Source organism: Bos taurus, chromosome 12, assembly GCF_002263795.3.
Source record: "Bos taurus isolate L1 Dominette 01449 registration number 42190680 breed Hereford chromosome 12, ARS-UCD2.0, whole genome shotgun sequence".
NCBI classification, from domain to species: domain Eukaryota; kingdom Metazoa; phylum Chordata; class Mammalia; order Artiodactyla; family Bovidae; genus Bos; species Bos taurus.
In genome coordinates, this window is record NC_037339.1 from 12037548 (window position 1) to 12058510 (window position 20963).

General features: G+C 41.6%; 1 protein-coding gene across 10 annotated transcripts in view; it reads right to left on the bottom strand.

Moving 5' to 3' along the window:
* The window catches only part of VWA8 (von Willebrand factor A domain containing 8), a 416362-nt gene that overhangs the window by 382076 nt on the left and 13323 nt on the right, over positions 1-20963 (bottom strand). For 9 of the 10 annotated variants that reach the window (XR_009496658.1, XM_059892187.1, XM_025000014.2 and 6 more), the window contains exon 2: positions 14487-14564. Coding sequence is in view for 7 of the 10 variants with exons in the window: in XM_059892187.1 (XP_059748170.1) it covers positions 14487-14564 (78 nt within the window). In the remaining 3 variants the exon portion in view is untranslated. Of the gene's footprint in view, positions 1-14486; positions 14565-15785; positions 16447-20963 lie in introns of those variants that run through there. The other variant, XM_059892189.1, reaches the window with a different exon arrangement.

A 20963-nucleotide genomic window follows, 5' to 3' on the forward strand; every position in this document is an offset into this window, starting at 1 on the left:
GCATGGTATGGACTGGGGGTTCATGTATAAGCTTCTGCATTTACACTCAAATTTACCTTCTGAACGTACAGAGCCCACGCTGACACATAGCTGGTGCAGCTTGTGTGAGTTACTTTCCCAAAGCATTTCATATTGCTCAGGAAGAATCTGAACCCAGGCTTACCACACACCCCTATATGCATTCAGTTCAGTTCAGTTCAGTCGCTCAGTCGTGTCCAACTCTTTGCAACTCCATGAATTGCAGCACACCAGGCCTCCCTGTCCATCACCAACTCCCGGAGTTCACTCAAACTCACGTCCATCGAGTCGGTGATGCCATCCAGCCATCTCATCCTCTGTCGTCCCCTTCTCCTCCTGCCCCCAATCCCTCCCAGCATCAGTCTTTTCCAATGAGTCAACTCTTCGCATGAGGTGGCCAAAGTACTGGAGTTTCAGCTTTAGCATCATGCCTTCCAAAGAACACCCAGGACTGATCTCCTTTAGAATGGACTGGTTGGATCTCCTTGCAGTCCAAGGGACTCTCAAGAGTCTTCTCCAACACCACAGTTCAAAAGCATCAATTCTTCAGTGCTCAGCTTTCTTCCCAGTCCAACTCTCACATCCATACATGACCACTGGAAAACTCATAGTCTTGACTAGACGGACCTTTGTTGGTAAAGTAATATCTCTGCTTTTGAATATGCTATCTAGGTTGGTCATAACTTTTCTTCCAAGGAGTAAGCATCTTTTAATTTCATGGCTGCAGTCACCATCTGCAGTGATTTTGGAGCCCAGAAAAATAAAGTCTGATACTGTTTCCACTGTTTCTCCATCTATTTCCCATGAAGTGATGGGGCCAGATGCCATGATCTTCATTTTCTGAATGTTGAGCTTTAAGCCAACTTATTCACTCTCCTCCTTCACTTTCATCAAGAGGGTCTTTAGTTCCTCTTCACTTTCTGCCATAAGGGTGGTGTCATCTGCATATCTGAGGTTATTGATATTTCTCCTGGCAATCTTGATTCCAGCTTGTGCTTCTTCCAGACCAGCGTTTCTCATGATGTACTCTGCATATAAGTTAAATAAGCAGGGTGACAATATACAGCCTTGACGCACTCCTTTTCCTGTTTGGAACCAGTCTGTTGTTCCATGTCCAGTTCTAACTGTTGCTTCCTGACCTGCATATAGGTTTCTCAAGAGGCAGGTCAGGTGGTCTGGGATTCCCATCTCTTTCAGAATTTTCCACAGTTTATTGTGATCCACACAGTCAAAGGCTTTGGCATAGTCAATAAAGCAGAAATACCATTACCATGCATGCATGCACGGTGGTGCACGCATTATCACCTCACAACAAGAGAAGTCAAAAGAACCAAGGGCATGTTCATTTACTAAACTGTGACATTTCTACTGTGTATCACTCTGTACTAGGATATAGTGGACACCAAGGGTGAAAAAGGGGAGGCAAGGGACATACATAATACAACGTGTTTAGAACCAAAGTCTTCATTATTTACCCTATGAGCTACATCATAGGGTAAAAGTTAGTTATGAAGGATCTTCTATATACTTAGCACCAAGACACAAATATAAATACAGTAAGATCCTTCTAAGGCATCAAAAGAAACAAAGGCATATATAGAGAGCCTCAGTTCATATAAGGCACTCATCTACAAAGTGGGCTGAAGGCTCTGACCCAATAAAGACAGCTGTAATCCAAATTAAATGAGAAGTGTAATACCATCCAGTGTACCACTGAGCACAGAGAAGGGGTTCAGTTTTTCTTAAAATTGGAAAAATATATCAATACACATCAAATAAATCAGAGCATATACATATATAATAAGTATTGAGCTGCACTTTCTTTAAGATTTGTTTATATGGACCATATTTAAAGTTTCTATTGAATTTGTTACAATATTGCTTCTTTTTTTTTGATGTTTTGGGTTTTCTGCTCTACAAGGCACTTTGACTCTCAGCTCCCCCTGACCAGGGATCAAACGTAGACCCCCTGCACCAGAGGCAAAATTTTAACCATGGGATCGCTAGGTAAGTCCCTCAAACTGTACAAATTTGTGTGTAAAGGTGTTAGAGTAAGACTAATTATGCATATTTTCTTGTATTTGCATAGAGACACACAAGAAGAGGAGGAAACACTTCCCAACTCATTCCATGAGACTAGCATTACCCGAATACCAAAATCTGACAAAGACCTATTGATAAAATCCACCACAGTTATGGACTGAATATTTGTGTGCCTCCGAAATTCATATGTTGGAATCTTAACTGCCAGTTAAGGCAATGGCATCCCACTCCAGTACTCCTGCCTGGAAAATCCCACGGACACAGGAGCCTGGCAGGCTGAAGTCCATAGGGTCGCTAAGAGTCGGACACGACTGATCAACTTCACTTTCATTTTTCACTTTCAAGCATTGGAGATGGAAATGGCAACCCACTCCAGTGTTCTTGCCTGGAGAATCCCAGGGACGGGGGAGCCTGGTGGGCTGCCGTCTATGGGGTCACACAGAGTCAGACACGACTGAAGTGACTTAGCAGCAGTAGCAGCAGCATGAAATCTTAACAGGGAAATTTGGCCTTGGAGTACAAAATGAAGCAGGCCAAAGGCCAACAGAGTTTGCCAAGAGAATGCACTGGTCATGGCAAACACCCTTTTCCAACAGCACAAGAGAAGACTCTACACATGGACATCACCAGATGATCAATACCGAAACCAGACTGATTGTATTCTTTGCAGCCAAAGATGGAGAAGCTCTATACAGTCAGCAAAAACAAGACTAGGAGCTGAATGGGGCTCAGATCATGAATTCCTTATTGCCAAATTCAAATTTGAATTGAAAAAAGTAGGGAAAACCACTAGACCATTCAGTTCAGTTCAGTTCAGTCGCTCAGTAGTGTCTGACTCTTTGTGACCCCATGAATCGCAGCACGTCAGGCCTCCCTGTCCATCACCATCTCCCGGAGTTCACTCAAACTCACGTCCATCGAGTTGGTGTTCCCATCCAACCTAGACAGCATATTGAAAAGCAGAGACATTACTTTGCCAACAAAGGTCTGTCTAGTCAACACTATGGTTTTTCCAGTGGTCATGTATGGATGTGAGAGTTGGACTGTGAAGAAAGCTGAGCGCCGAAGAATTGATGCTTTTCAACTGTGGTGTTGGAGAAGACTCTTGAGAGTGCCTTGGACTGCAAGGAGATCCAACCAGTCCATTCTAGAGATCAGCCCTGAGTGTTCTTTGGAAGGTGTTCTTTGGAATGATGCTGAAGCTGAAACTCCAGTACTTTGGCCACCTCATGCGAAGAGTTGACTCATTGGAAAAGACCTTGATGCTGGGAGGGATTGGGGGCAGGAGGAGAAGGGGACGACAGAGGATGAGACCATTCAGGTATGACCTAAATCAAATCCCTTATGATTATACAGTGGAAGTGACAAATAGATTTAAGGGATTAGATCTGATAGAGTGCCTGAAGAACTATGGATGGAGGTTTGTGACACTGTACAGGAGGCAGTGATCAAGATAATCCCCAAGAAAAAGAAATGCAAAAAAGCAAAATGGCTGTCTGATACATGGCTTACAAATAGCTGAGAAGAGAAGCTAAAGGCAAAGAAGAAAAGCAACGATATACCCATTTGAATGGGGAGTTACAAAGAATAGTAGGGAGATAAGAAAGGCCTCCTCAGTGATCAGTGCAAAGAAATAGAGGAAAACAAAAGAATGGGAAAGACTAGAGATCTCTTCAAGTAAATCAAGGGAATATTTCATGCATAGATGGGCTCAATAAAGGACAGAAATGGTATGGACCTAACAGAAGCAGAAGATATTAAGAAGAGGTGGCAAGAATACACAGAAGAGCTATATAAAAAAGATCTTCATGACCCAGATAACCACGATGGTGTAATCACCCACCTAGAGCCAGACATCCTGGAATGCGAAGTCAGGTGGGCCTTAGGAAGCATCACTACGAACAAAGTTAGTGGAGGTGATGGAATTCCAGTTATTTCTTTCTTTTTTTTTTTTTTAATTAATTTTAGGGAGCCCACCACTGCCTCCGGCTCATTCTCCGCCGGGGCCTCGGCCTGGAGAAGCCGCTGCCCGGCAGCCGGGGCCCCGGCCCCACAGGGTTCCAGTTCCAGCTCCATCGTGGCGGCTCCCGAGCAGCGGTCTCGCTACCCCTCGGCTTCTCAGCGGAGCCTCGGGAACTCGGCACCCTGCCCGGGCCTCGTGCCTCCAGAGCCTGCGGTCCCGGCTGGCGCCACCTCCCCTGGGGTGGCCCTAGTCCGGGCGGAGGAGTCGAACTTTGGGACGCGCCGGCCGTCGCAGGCTGCGGCCGCACGGCCTCCCTCACGCAGGCCCCAGTTATTTCAAATCCTAAAAAATGATGCTGTGAAAGTGCTGTACTCAATATGTCAGCAAATTTGGAAAACTCAGCAGTGGCCACAGGGCTGGAAAAGGTCAGTTTTCACTCCAATCCCTAAGAAAGGCAATGCCAAAGAATGTTCAAACTACCACACAATTACACTCATCTCACATGCTAGCAAAGTAATGCTCAAAATGCTTCAAGCCAGGCTTCAACAGTACACGAACCGCGAACTTCCAGATGTTCAAGCTGGAATTAGAAAAGGCAGAGGAACCAGAGATCAAATTGCTAACATCTGCTGAATCATCGAAAAAGCAAGAGAGTTCCAGAAAAACATCTACTTCTGCTTCATTAACTACACCAAAGCCTTTGTCTGTGTGGATCACAACAAACTGTGGAAAATTCTTAAAGAGATGGGAATACCAGACCACTTTACCTGCCTCCTGAGAAATCTGTACGCAGGTCAAGAAGCAACAGTTAGAACTAGACATGGAAAAACAGACTGGTTCCAAATCGTGAAAGGAGTATGTAAAAGCTGTATACTGTCACCTTGCTTATTTAACTTATAAACAGAGTACATCATGCAAAATTCTGGGCTGGATGAAGCACAAGCTGGAATCACGATTGCCCGGATAAATATCAATAACATCAGATACAGAAAGTGAAGAGGAACTAAAGACCCTCTTGATGAAAGTGAAAGAGGAGAGTGAAAAAGTCGGCTTAAAACTCAACATTAAAAAAACGAAGATCATAGTATCTGTTCCTATCACTTCACAGCAAATAAATGGGGAAACAATGGAAAGAGTGACAGACTTTATTTTGGGGGGTCTCCAAAATCACTGCATATGGTGACTGTAGCCATGAAATTAAAAGACGCTTGCTTGCTCCTTGGAAGAAAAGCTATGACCAACCTAGTCAGCATAGTAAAAAGCAGAGATATTACTTTACCAACAAAGGTCTATCTAGTCAAAGCTATGGTTTTTACAGTAGTCATGTATGGATGTGAGAATTGGACTCTAAAGAAAGCTGAACACCGAAGAATTGATGCTTTTGAACTGTCGTGTTGGAGAAGACTCGTGAGAGTCCCTTGGACTGCAAGGAGATCGAACCAGTCCATCCTAAAGGAAATCAGTCCTGAATATTCATTGGAAGGACTGATGCTGAAGCTGAAACTCCAATACTGTGGCCACCTTATGCGAAGAACTGACTCATTTGAAAAGACCCTGATGCTGGGAAGGATTGAGAGCAGGAGGAGAAGGGGATGGCAGAGGATGAGATGGTTGGATGGCATCACTGATTATCAATGGACATGAGTTTGAGCAAACTCCGGGAGTTGGTGATGGACAGGGAGGCCTGGCATGGTGCAGTCCATGGAGTCACAAAGAGTTAGACACAACTGAGTGACTGATCTGAACTGAACTGAACTAACTGCCAGTATGAGAGTATTAGAGGTGGGGACTTTGGCAGGCCATTTGGTCATGAAGGTGGAGCCCTCATAAATGTGATTAGTCTTCTTCTAAAAAAAGATGTAAGAGCCTGCTCTGTATCTCCACTCTCTCTGCCATGTCAAGAAGTCAGTAGGAGGGATCCTCATAGAACCTAACCATACTGGCACCCTGACCTCAGACTTTCAGCCTCCAGTTAGAATTTCATTCCCAGGTATTTGCCCCAGGAAAAAGAAAACATTATGTTCACACAGAGTTGTTGTTGTTCAGTCGCTCAGTTGTGTCCGACTCTTTGCGACCCCATGGACTGCAGCAAGCCAGGCTTCCCTGTCCTTCGTCATCTCCCGGAGCTTGCTCAAACTCACGTCCATTGAGCTGGTGATGCCTCCCAACCATTGTGTCCTCTGTCGTCCCCTTCTCCCCCTGCCTTCAATCTTTCCCAACATAAATGTTCATAGCAGCTTTATTTTAAGAGCCTCAGAATGGTAACAATGACATGATATCCATCAACAGATGAATGGATAAACAAATTGTAATTATTTCATATAATGGAATACTACTTGGCAATAAAAAGGAACAGACTAACATGGAAGAATCTCAAAATAATTATGCTGAGTGGTAGAAGCTAGACAAAACCAGAATATACGCTGTATTATTACATTTATATAAAATTCTAAAATATCAAACTAAATCTACAGAGTTGATGAGAAATTCCCAGAAAATGGAGGAACCAGGGGACATTATATGTTCATGCTAAGTTGCTTCAGTTGTGTCTGACTCTTTGCAACCTATGGCCCTGCCAGGCTCCTCTGCCCATAGGATTCTCCATGTAAGAGAACTAGAGTGGGTTACCATGCCCTCCTCTATGGGATCTTCCTGACCTAGCTATGAACCCACATCCCTGACATCTCCTGCATTGCCAGGTGGGTTCTTTACCACTAGCACCACCAACAGTATTTATAATTAGGCTTATGGATGATTTGAATTTTTTTTTTTTTTAGTGTTTTCCAAGTTTTGTGTATTGATGTTTTATTTTTGTAATAGGAACAAAAAATTATATTTCTTTTGAAAAACCATACTGCAAACTAATCAGAGCCATACTGAAGAAGAGAACTATGATAGACAAGAGGAAGCAGCAATAGGATGGCCAACATACATTAGAATATTCTGACTAATCAACAGGTCACAATTTAATACCTTAAATTCAATTTGCAATTCAACCTCTTGAAACGCTTATCTATAAGGCGTTGTTAAATTGTGATAATTTACAAAGGACATCTTTGGTCTTAATGTAACTAGTCATATTCAAAACAAGACAACCACCAAAAGCATAAAATGAGATTAAGGAATGACCATTGGTTATGAACGCGACTCCGAAGAACCAAGAATTTTTAGGTCCTGTCAAATGAGTCAAATTCTTTAAACGTAAAGCATAAAGTTTATATTTTTATGAGTCAGATCACAGAAAAAGCAGCTATGATAGATGTATTCTCCAACTTAATAAAGCTTCACTTTAAACATGAGGGTTTATTAGCTTTTTAAAAATAAAATCTAATATATGCTTATTGTAACAAAGAAAAAAAATCTAAAAATGTAAAAGAAATATTAAATGACACCTTCCATTTCCACCCCACTCCCAACCCAATGCCACAGGAAAAAAAAATCAAAGAGCCTGGACTGTGGCCTTCCACACTTTTCTTTTTACACAGGAAAACATGTAATACACCTGAAAAGAGTATTTCAAGTTTTTTTTTTAAATACTTGAACAAAAATTGTATTAAACTTTATGTACTATTCTGAAGGCTTCCATTTTTGCTGAACAGTATCACATGGATACCCTCTAGGTTCCCAAAAATAAATCTAATTTATTCTTTTTTAATAGCTGTGAAAACTTCCATAAAATATCTATATAATAATTTATCAATCATTCCTCTATTGATATAGTCAGATTGCTTTCAGTTTTGTCACTATCAAAAACAATAAAACGCTGCTATGTATGTTGTGTACAAACATCCTTTTTATGTGCTGATTTTTCCCTTGGTGAATAGAACCTAATAGAGAAACTGTTACATGAAGAAGACATTTTATTTTAATAGCAACTACCATATTACATTCCAAAGAAGTCAAATGAACTCACACTTCCATAGCGATATATGAAATGCCATTTCCCTGCAACCCTGTAGGTACCGGACATTATAATACTTTTCAGTTTGGGCCCAAATGATGCGTGAATATTACTATCTTATTGTATAATTTACATCTCTCTAACTATTAAGCAGCACTAGAACATATGTACATACACACTTACTGGCCATCTGAATTTCCTGTCCGATAGTGAGCTGCTTTAAATCCTTTGACTATTTTCTATGGGATCATATGATGTGTCTCATCATTATATATTTATATATTAAGGGTATTAAGCTTCTATCTATCATATATAATATATTTACATTAAAAACATAATCTTTAAGTTAGGTATTTACTACTTGAATTCATTTAAACAATGTCATTAATGGCAACTAAACTGCCATGTAGATCCAAAGAAGCCTATTTAACATATTACCCAGCTCTTGTACATCTGCAATGAGAGCTGCAGAAAGCAAAAAAAACCGTCATTAGCTAGAAAATAAAAAACAATAAAACACATCAAAAAAAGTTAAGTCATCATCAGTATGGTACTTGGGACAAAGAAGATTAGAGAAAAATTCAGTTCAGTTCAGTCGCTCAGTCGTGTCCGACTCTTTGCGATCCCATGAATCGCAGCACGCCAGGCCTCCCTGTCCATCACCAACTCCCGGAGTTCACTCAGACTCACGTCCATCAAGTCAGTGATGCCATCCAGCCATCTCATCCTCAGTCGTTCCCTTCTCCTCCTGCCCCCAATCCCTCCCAGCATCAGAGTCTTTTCTAATGAGTCAACTCTTTGCATGAGGTGGCCAAAGTACTGGAGTTTCAGCTTTAGCATCATTCATTCCAAAGAAATCCCAGGGCTGATCTCCTTCAGAATGGACTGGTTGGATCTCCTTGCAGTCCAAGGGACTCTCAAGAGTCTTCTCCAACACCACAGTTCAAAAGCATCAATTCTTGAGCGCTCAGAGACTCTACAGGAGACTTCAGGGCATGTTTAAGAGCTTTAAAAGTTGAGGGGGCTCATCCTTTTGAGAGTGCTATTCTTAAAAATGTATCTAAAGAAATCTCAAACGAAATCCTTTTCCCAAAGTAAATTCTCATATAATGAGAAGCAATTAGGACAATAGTAAAAATAAGGCAAATCATAAGGATTGGAGGCTTAGGTTCTCAGACTGTTTCTCAAGCACTGATTACTAAGTCAGGGAATCTTAGGTAACACTTCCCTGGAGGCTTTCGTGTAACCTCTGTCACTAAGTCATTAAAACTGACAAGTAGCTGCAATTTAGTGCACTATCTATCCTGACACAAAGGTGACATAGGTTCCCCATGCTATTCTGTAACACTGGTGAATCTCTCAAACCGCTTAAAATTACTTGCAAACTAAAGACAAAGGTTTCCCCACATAGACACTAAAAAATCTTATCCTGTTAATGAGGCCCAAACTCACCATTTTAAAAGCACAATATTGTAATTCTTGCAGTAAATCTTTATGGGCCTAATTGCTTAGATAAGAGTTCAGTGTGTCCAGTAAACCTCAACTGACCTCACATATAATTGGTTCACTGACTGCAACAAGATTATGTAAGGAAGCAGAAATATAACTGAGGTCAAGTTTAAAGTTATCTATTGAAAACCTGCTACCCTGGAGCACTACTTCATAAGTCAAATCCTGGAAGAAATACTAGCTTTGATACAATATAGTTTAACTTCAAGCACAAATACATGAAGAAACCCCTTTTCAGCAGTGGCCAATTTCAGCTAAGCCTTGAGATTTGGTTTTTATACAGAAAGGCCAGAAAGGCTTCAATTATCCACTTTAACACTTGCAGGTGAGAGACTAGGGACTAAGATGACAAGTGGAAGTTATAATGGTCAAGGCAGGAGGTGACAAGACCTAGATAATAAAAAAAACTAAAGAACAGTCCAACTGTTGTCTATTATGTGCCAGGCACTGGGCCAGATATTGGAGCTAAAAAGATGTATTGCTGTGTCCAGTGCTATGAAAGCAGACAACAGTTCAGATGAGAAGCTGACAATGACTACAAAATATTAAGCACTCATTACCTCAATCAAATGGTCAACGAATTAAGAAATTTCATTTTGACAATATTGCTTTTGTGTGGTTTTTAACTGAATTTTAGACTTCTACTTAAGAATATCTCCAGACTATAGTTTCTGCCAATTAGCAGTATTTCTACCATTCCATTAAATAGATGTTAAATAATAATATCAGGGATCATAGTTCAATACTGTGACTTTTATTTCTTCATTACTGGAATACAACAGTGATTTTCAATGCTCTGAAAAATAATGTTAAGATAGTTGATACCATGCTTCAACTATTTCAATATTTTTCAACAATCCTTCACACTTCTAAATTCCAAAAGAGTTTTCTAGCATCCCAGGACTTACTCTAAAGAAAGCAGCCAGAGACACCGTGGCAGACTAAAAGGAAAATCAAACGGAAGTATGGAAATCTGGGTTTTGCTACTAATTAATTAGTCTTCTTACCTCTTCCAGGTCCTACTTTCCTGGCTGTGAAATGAGTTCCAGAGAGGACAATAATTGCTAAAGTTCCTCTCCTGAACAAAAGTCTATCATTTTATGTTTCATTTCAAAATACTGAATATCCAAAAGGCAAAAAGCTAAAATGAAGCATAGATACAAGAAGGAAAGGGACACTTTTTGGTACCTTTAGTACCTTTTGGTACTTCAGTGAAGCACCAAACCTCATCAAAACATCCTCTCCAAAGTACTTTAACATATTTTTAAAAATAAGTCCAGAGGAGAAAAAAAATCCATCAAAGTCCTCTCATAATCAAAACCCATAATGACTTATCAGTCATGTTATAGCAAGAATGAAGCCAAAGAACTATAATTTTCCCATTCTGGAAATAGTCCTTGAGAGAGGAAGAAAAACTTCAAAGAATACAATATGTGAACACAATACAGTAAATAGATGCATAAAAACAGGTTATATTATATAATACAATATATCTATCTAAATATGTAGCAACCACAAAATGCCTATGTGAATGCATGAGAGTGTGGTCAAATTAGCTTGGCCACTTTTCCTATTTCAAGACAGCCAAACTCCCAACCATCTTTTTTGTATAAATGGCACAGTTTCTCATAAGACTAATAGAGCGATGTAGCAATTTACTACCGGCTAAAACATATGCTTGATATATGGTCAGCTTGATATATGGGAGAAACAATGATGAATGGGTAGCAGGCACAGACCACCCGATTGCTTACAGTATAAACTCTCCTCTGATAAATTTCAAAGGGTAAGCTACTAGTAACAAAACATAAAAGAAATGAAAACTTTTGATTACATAAGAGATGCATACAAACAATAATAAAAATTGAAAGTATGTAAGCCAGAAAATGTGGAGGGCTTTTCTTTGTTTTTCTGGGGGATTTTGGTGACAATTTATGGGAGTTTTGCTATATTTAGAAACAGATACCTTTTACACTTTGGGACTTGGTCTCAGCCAGCCCTTCAGTTATTTGTAAAATATGAGAATACTTTCAAAGAATAGGCTTCTAAGTTTTAAAAACTGATATTATTGCTAGGATCCCTTGAGTTCCTGAAGCTGATACAGATGACCTTATTAATTCTCTCAAATAAGAAGATCCTCAAAATGGATAAGTACTTTGATTACAACAGAGTATGTCAGCAGACCCCAGCCAGGGGACTGTGGCATCTTAGTTGTTAAAAGAAGAAAAGGCGGAACTTCCCTGGGGGTACAATGGATAAGAATCCACCTGTCAACACAGGGGACACAGGTTCAACCCCTGGTCCGGGAAGATCCCGCTGCCGCGGAGCAACTGAGCCCGGGCGCCACAGTCACTACTGAGTCCGTGCTCGAGAGCCTGCCAGCCGTAGCTACCGAGCCCACGTGCTGCAACGACCGAAGCCTGCGCGCCTACAGCCGATGCTCCGCAACAAGAGAAGCCACTGCAACGAGAAGCCTGTGCAAAGGGACTTCCCTAGTGGTCCAGGGGTTAAGAATTTGCCTTTCAATGCAGAGGACGCGATTCAAACCCTGGTCGGGAACTAAGATCCCACTTGCTGCGGGGCTACTAAGTCCAAGAGCCGCAGCTAGAGAGAAGCCCACGTGGCACAACTAACACCCAACACAGCCAAGTAAATAAATAAATGTTTTTTTAATTGTGCAGCAAGACTTTTAACATACAAAGATATAATTTGTATGACAATAACAATACAAAAGAAGTAGAAGGGAACAGCTATATTGGAGCAAAGTTTTTATATACTATTGAAATTAAGTTAGTATTAATCTGAACAGGTTTGTTTTAAGTTAAACTGCTAATTTTAATCCCTAGAGTTACCACTAGGGTACTATTTTTTGAGGAAAATAACTCAAAAAAAAAATATATATATATAGTAAAGGAAAAGCACAACAGAGTGGAGGGGACGGAGCGCAGAGCCTTTTAGGAGGCAGAGTCAAGGGAACTGTGTATTGGATGAAAGTGAGATCTTCTCCCTTAAGAAGCACATGGTCTACTGAAAGAATCTGAAGAGTGAACAAAAAATTATATTGTGCCCGATGACTGGAACATAGACTAGGGGAAGGACAGTCACAGGAAATAAGGCTAAAACTGGATCATAAAACGTAAAGGCCTTTGTTCCTAAGGAGTCCGTTTAAGGGATTTTGAGAAGAGAATTGACATGATTTTGAGCAAAGAAATGATGGTAGGTCATTAGAGACATGCAAATCAAAACAATAATAAAATACCATTTCATACTCATGAAAATGGCTACCCTAAAAAAGACAATAACAAGTACTGGTGAAGATACGAAGAAACTAGAATCCTCATACATTGCTGGTGGGAAGGTAAAATGGTACCACCTCTTTGGAAAAAGTTTGATAATTCCTGAAAATGTTAAACATAGAGTTATCGTATCACCTAGTAATTCTACTCCTAGGTATACACCCGGAGAAGGCAATGGCACCCCACTCCAGTACTCTTGCCTGGAAAATCCCATGGACGGAGGAGCCTGGTAGGCTGCAGTCCATGGGGTCGCAGAGTCGGACACGACTGAGCGACTTCACTTTCACTTTCATGCACTGGAGAAGGAAATGGCAACCCACTCCAGTGTTCTCGCCTGGAGAATCCCAGGGACGGGGGAGCCTGGTGGGCTGCTGTCTATGGGGTCACACAGAGTCGGACACGACTGAAGAGACTTAGCAGCAGCAGCAGCAGGAGCAGGTATACACCCAAGAAAACTGAAAACATACGTCCATACAAAACTTGTATATGAACATTCATAGCAGTATTATTCATAATATTCCCAAGCTGATGAATGAATAAAACACAGAGTGATATATCCATACAATGAAACATTATCTAGCCGTAAAAAGGAATGAAGCACTGATACATGCTACAACACGGATGCACCCTGAAAACACGAGAAGTGAAATAAGCCAAACACAAAGAATACATGTCAGATGATCCCATCTATATGAAATGTCAGAACAAGCAAATCCACAGAAACAGAAAGTGTATTAATGACTGCCAAAGGCTAGAGGGGCAGCGAGGGGAAGTGGAGGAGGAGGAAACAGCGGGTAACCATGAATGGATGTGAGGTTTCTTGTTGACTTAAAAAATGTTCTCAACTTACATAGGGGCATGGTCGCACAATTTTGGAAATATTCTAAAACCACTGAGTGGCACACTTTAAAAAGGTAAATTTTGTGGTTTATTAACTACATTTCAATAAAGCTGTTATAAAACAAAAACCATGATGAGTTACCATTTCATACCTAGTAGAATGAGTAAAACCAAAAAGACTAGAAATACCAGTGTTGGCAAGGATGGGGAACATTGCTGTTGGTCAAAGGGTAAAACAGTCCAACTGCTTTGGAGAACTGTATGGCAGTGCTGAGTACAGTTAAACAGGTATCTACCCTATGACACATCAACTCCTAGTTATTTGTTTAAGATAAGTGAAAACTTGTGACCACAAGCCCTGTACAGAAATGTTCACAGTACCTCATTCATAAGAGTCCAAAAATGGAAACCATCCAAATGTCCATCAACAGAACAAATAAATTATGATATATAATTATACAATGGAAAATTACTCAGCAATGAAAGGCAAGCTGATAGGTACAGGAATATGGATGAATCTCACAAGTATTATCTTGACGGAAAGAAACCAAACACACAGAGAAACACACAGACACAAAAACTATACCTTAACTATAGGATTCTATTTATAGAAAGCTGAAGAATAGGCAAAACTAATCTGCCACAGCAGAAGCGAGAGCAATGGCTTCCAGAGCCGGGTAGAGGGAAGGGGCACAAGAGACCGTTCAGGGTGAGGAGAGCAATGTTGGTGCCCACACACATTTACAAAACTGTCAAACTAATCAAAACGAACGCCTAAGATCTGTGAATCTTATTAAGTCTAAATTTTATCCCAATTCAAACAGAAATAGCAAGATGTAGACAAAGATTCTACTAAAACATTCATGGATGAAGTGATACAAAGTGAAAAATTCATAAATAAATGATTATTTCTTACTGTAGTTTTGTGGCACAAGTTCTGGGTTCTTAGGATTTTTCAACTTGTAGGATACATCTCCAATATTAACTGTATCACCTAAAAAGAGAATACAGAAACACAATCATCATAAGAAACAAGTTAAGAAAGCAACACCCTATGCCTTTTGCAATCCTGATGCTCCTGACTACAGACAGGGATGGGTGTATCACAGATATGAGTGTCAGGCGACCACAGCCTCACCTGTCCACGTCAGGCCCTGTGATGTGAAACTGGCATCTACAGTATAAGTTACACATGCATGCGTGCTAAGTCGCTTCAGTCGTGTCCAACTCTTTGTGACCCCATGGACTGTAGCCTGCCAGGCTCTTCTGTCCATGGGATTTCCAAGCAAGAATACTAGAGTGGGTTGCCATTTCCTTCTCCAGGGGATCTTCCTGAATCAAGGATCAAACTTATTTCTCCTGAATTGGCAGGCAGATTCTTTATCACTGAGCCACAAGGAAAGCCAAAATACTGTTAAAGACTCATGTATTTACACTATTTCATTTAATCTTGACTCTTAAGTCACCCAAGGCATCTGTGAGCTATTTCATAGAATTGCTGTAACAGAAATGCCATCTCAAACTAGCTCAGTACAAGGACATTGGGGGTTTTGTTACTGCAGTTCTGTGAAGTAGCTCACAGGAACCAAAAACACAACACCATGAAGAGACCTAGGCTCTGAACTAGCCCACAGTATGCCAGGAAAGGCCACAGGATGTGCAGTCCAAGACACATCCCAGGAGCAACTCACTGAGAGACCAGCCCCAGCACCACCAGCTTCACTGTGGAACACCATGGGCAGGGGACAACTTTCTCCCCTTTTATTTTGATATGTCTCAAACCTGTAGGAGAGTTTAAAAAACACTATCTTAAGAAGCAAAAGTCATGACTCTTCATCTTTCAAGTCTTCATAGGCATCTTCTAATAAAAAGCACACTGTCCTAAGTAAACTGTTCTTGCAGTTTTCCTAACTCCGTCATGACTCAACCTCACAGGCAGGAAAACTGAATCGACCCAGCCTACGTCATTAGTCAGAGTCTGACTGCCTGTGTACACAGAGCTGGAAGCTCGAACCACCGACTTCCAGGGTCAAGCTGGGACCCTGCCTGCAAGCATGCTGGCCAGGCAGGGACACCCTCCCCACCCCAGCATGGACAGCCTCCCCCAACCACCAGCCCCCACCCCCGTAACGCCCCCCAACTGCCGCTTCTCTCTCTCTTTCCCTCTCCCCTCTCCCTCCTCCTTGCCCCCTCACCTCCTTGCTCCTCCTCCTACCTCATTATGACTCAAGCTTTCTTTGCCTTTCCTTCTTCTGCTCTTCAACTTCTTATTGGGTGTGGAGGCCCCATTCTGGCCTCTTTTCTGTCTATAATCGCTTCTTGATGAGCTCACCTGGTCTTGTGCCTTTAAGCGCAATATATTGCTTGCTCCCAAATTTATACCTGTGATCTAGACCACAGAACTCAAAGCATGGGCAACAACAGTCTCTGAGATGCCTAACAGTCACCTGCCAGTTGGCATATGCAAAACTGAACTTCTGATCTGTGCGTGCTCCACCCACAGTATCCCCCAATTCAGCTAATGGCAACTTAATGCTTCCAGTTTCTCAGACCAGAAATCTTACAGCCCGTCTTAACTGCTCTCTCCCACACCCACCAGAAAACAGTACTGACTCTGTCAGTACATGTAGTATTGGGCTTCCCTGGTGATCTAGTGGTTAAGAATCCACATGCCAATGCAGGGGACAGGGGTTCGATCCCTGGTCTCAGAAGGTGCCACACACCTCAGGGGAAATTAAGCTTAAGCACCACAGCTACTGAGCCTATGCTCTAGAGCATGAGCTCTGCCACAAGAGAAGCCACCTCAATGAGAAGCCCACTCGCCAAAACCAGAGTAGCCCACTCTCACCACAACTAGAGAAAGCCCACGCACAGCAATGAGAACCCAGGCAGCCAAAACTTAATTAATTAATTAAAAAAAAATATATATATATATATGTAGTACTGCCCACTTCTCCCGCCATCCTCCACCACCACAGTGCCTACCCAAGCCAGTTAGGGGTTTACGACTTCAATCCAGTTTCTCCTTTAAACAGCGTTCTCTCACCTCCTTACACATCTCCAGTCTCAATGCTCGCACTCTACAGTTAATGCTCAACAGAGCACCCACAGTGATCACAAGAACACAGGAATGCAGTGATGCCAGTCCTCTGCTCAACCCCCATCTCTGCAATGGCCTAAAAGGCTATTTCTGATCCGGCTCCCCACTTCCCTTCTCCAGTCATCTCCTACTAGCGTCCTCCTCTCTCCTACTCAGCGCAAGGTCTCTCACTGTTCCTTCAGCATGTCAGACATGTATGCATTTTAGGCTTTTGAGCTGGATTTTCCTACTGACTGAAGTGCTTTTCCTAAATACATCCATTATCAATCACGGCCCCAGCAAGAAACTGATAGTTCATTCAAACTGAGGAGAGAATAATTAAGGAAGCATTTATGAAGGTGTGGGCAGAGTCTGGGAAAACCAACAAAGATGGAGCAGTGCCCTGGGACTAGCAAGAACAGAAAGGCATTACCGCCACCGGGCCTGCAGGCGCAAGGGCGAGCGCACGGAGGCGGGGGCGAGCGCACGGAGAGGGCGAGCGCACGGAGGCGGGGGCGAGCGCACGGAGGGGGCGAGCGCAGTCAGACGACAAACACGGCAAATCTAAGGTGGTGCCCGGCAAGGGGCGACCAGGGAGTAAACACGAAGCAAAATGACAGGTCTGAAAGGTGACAGGAGACAGCTTTAAAATCATATCTTAATACGTCTCTCTCACAAGTGATGGAAGAGGAGGGGAAAAAAAGAAGAATATAGAAGTAGAGATGATCCCTTCCTGACCTTTTGGCTAAGACCAAGTGTAGAAGCAAAGACCTGAAAACATTATAAACCACTTACCCTAAATCACCCTTATAGAACAGTACACCCAACAATGGCAGAATTCTCTGTAAATACACACGCCAACAGTCACCAAACTAGATCTCTGGCTGCACCATAATGCAAGTCTTAATAAATTTCAAAGGACTGAAATCATACAAAGTATACTTTCTGATCAAAATGGAATTAAACTAGAACCTCATAACAAAAAGATAACATTTGGGAATCAAGTAACAGGCTTCCAAAAACCCCAAAGAAGAATTCACAATGGAAACTGGACTCATTAAGAAACAGTGTAGTGGGCTTCCCTGGTTGGCTCAAAGGTAAAGAATCCACCTGCCAATGAAGGAGAAACAGGTTTGCTCTCCGGTCCAGGAAGACCCCACATACCATGGCGCAACTACGCCCATGTACCACGACTACTGAGCCTGTGCTCTGGAGCCTGGGAACCGCAACTCCCAAAGCCCAAGCACCCTACAGCTTGTGCTCCGCAAGAAGTGGGTCCACTGCAATGGGAAGCCCGCGCACCACAACTAGAGAGGGGCCCCTGCTCACCACAACTGGAGAAAAGCTCTCATAGCGGCAAAAACGCAGCCAGCCCAACAACTAATAATGATTATTATTAACTAATAAACAGGGCAGTGATCAATTAGCATGCCTGCTGCGGCAAAGAGGAAAACGACACTCACGGGGTGGGGGCATTTGTCCTTCCTGCCTCAAATGCCAATGTTCTTGGCTAACTGCTGTTACCATGCTACACTTTGCTGAATCATCTAATTCATACCAATGGCCCCCCTTTGACCTCTGTACAATTAAAGTCTTATGTGTCTACTTTGGCTGAGATCTCTCTCCTGAGTTCCACACCTCTCAGTAGCCTTTTGGACACTTCAAAATTCCAGACACACCTCAAATTTAACATGAGAAGAACAGAACTCTATGTTCTCTGTATGTGTTGTCCAGCCATCTACAACCAGCTCTACCAGATCTACCTGAGAAAATGATGCTTTTCATCTCAGAGACGTTACTTTACTGACAAAGGTCCATCTAGTCAAAGCTATGGTTTTTCCAGTAGTCATGTATGGATGTGAGAGCTGGACAATATAAAAGGTTGAGCACCGAAGAACTAATGCCTTCGAACTGTGATGCTGAAGAAGACTCTTGAGAGTCCCTTGGACTGCAAGGAGATCCAACCAGTCCATCCTAAAGGAAATCAGTCCTGAATATTCATTGGAAGGACTGATGCTGAAGCTGAAACTCCAATCCTTTGGCCACCTGATGTGAAGAACTGACTCATTGGCTAAGACCTTGATGCTGGGAAAGATTGAAGGCGGGAATCTCCTTCAACAGAAGATGAGATGGTTGGATGGCATCACCTACTCAATGGACACGAGTTTGAGCAAGCTCCGGGAGTTGGTGACGGACAGGGAAGCCTGGTGTGCTGCAGTCCATGGGATCGCAAAGAGTCGGACATGACTGAGCAACTAAACTGAACTGGACTGATCCATAGAAAAGCATTAAATTCCTTAACTTGGGTTATCTGTTTTTTGGTTTGTTTTTTTTTTTTTCTTTCATTAACAGTGATCTTTTGATGTGTTCTGAGTAGCTGATCTTTACTGCAAAATCTCCTACATACTCTGACTCCCCCTCATTGCCTCTTTGGAGCAGTCTCTTGAGATGCTATGTCCTGGGTTCGAAGTCCTCAGAAAGTCTGCCAAATAAGACGTAACTCTCAACTTCTAGGCTGTGCACTTTTTTTAGACAACAGTTTTGTCAACCAAGCAGGGCATACTTCTCTCCTTTGCCTAAACTCTCTGGGGATCCAGAACGCTGACAGAACAGAGGCCTCGTGCCCGTCCACCTCCACAGAGTCCAGATGAATCTGGGTCTCTCCTGGCTCCAGGATCTCCTGTTAATGGCTGATGACTCTGAGTTTCATTTGGCAGCATCTAACAGGTACCCGCCTCTCCAGTTTAAAGATATTAGGGAGTGACCCCCCCCTAATCTAAAGGTATTAGGGGAGCCCTGTTGAAAAACACTGAGACATCCCTAACTGGAAGATAGGGGAGTCTGGAATTAGCTCAGTAAAAGAAATCCAGAGGTCTGAGTTGAGAGCTTGGGGAGGAGAATGACTTGAAATATTTAAAGGAGAATTGGAAACCAGCCTCCAACTAATACTCCAGCCAGATCACACTTGAAGTACCTAAATTATACTAAAAAAAGATCTTAACCTTACATGACCAAACTGGGGTGTGTGTGTGTGTGTGTGTGTGTGTGCATGCAGCTAAGTTAAAAATTTGGCTTGATAAAAAATATCTTTTCAGAATTCTGACCTTAAACAAAATCTTTGTAGAGGGGACTTGCATTTCTCTTCCTGTGTCTTTGAGATGTATCAATAAATGTTCTGCCTGATCTTCTTAGGGAGTTTTGTTTGTGTATGTGTGTGTATTTTGAAAACTTGACCTCTGTCATACTATTTGGGGAAGTAAACTTTAAGAATTTTATTTAGGTGACATCCTCCCCGTTCTCTTACAGGGAAGCCTCTTACATCTTATTAGTTGGAATCACTGTTAGTATATATCTCATTAATAGCCAAATGATGAATCCTTTAGAGAAGCTTCTAAATTAGTAAGTTTTTACAGAGCTGTCATTATAAACGGCTGTTTTACTGTTATCTATAAAAATTAAATTAAAGATGGGAAAAAGGAAATATATGTAATGGCTATCCTCAGAACTTCCTTAGTTTAAAACAAGTAAGAAAAAAACAGTTTGAGAAGTTTTATTTGTGGTCTTTGCTTCCCCTCAATGGGTCTTACAGATGCTAATAAAAACATTAGAATAATTAATGTTAACAGGAAAAAAAACTGTAAGGAAAGTCTGGATACTTTTTCCAACCAGGTAGAAATCTTAAAAAGACTTATTCCAAATAGTTAAAGAAATCTTTAAATGGTTATTCAAAATGCAATAAATAAAATGGACACTTATGGGATTAAAACACAAGGTTTTGATATTACACTACCTAAGGTTAAGTGGACCGGAAGGGACCCCCATGTGGTCCCCAACATTAAAAGCCAAACAAGTCCACTCTATTTACTCCAGATTTTTTAAGTTTATGTTTAAGGGGCTGGAAAAAAAATTCCACTGAGATACCTGACCAACAATTACCTGGGCAACAATTAGGCCAGTTAATCAACATTAACAAAAGGGCCTGAGTTTCATGGCTCAACCCCCTCTATGGGGATCCCAGAGCCTTTAAAAACAAAATAGATTAAATAGACAGGGAATAAAAAGAAAAACTTCTAGAACTCCTTCTGTAAGATCAAAACTTGCTGATTGGATTCTAGTGAAAGCTAAAGATATAAAAGATAGAACTGAGATAAAGTATATAAGAATTGATATATTTTCATTGGTTTTATATAAGATGGCTACATCTGTTTTCTTTAATTCTGAGACAGACATGTTTCACTGAGGAATATTTCCCTGTGTGGTATTATAAGACAAAACATATAGATTTGCTCGTCAAGAAATACTAATTAAATATAT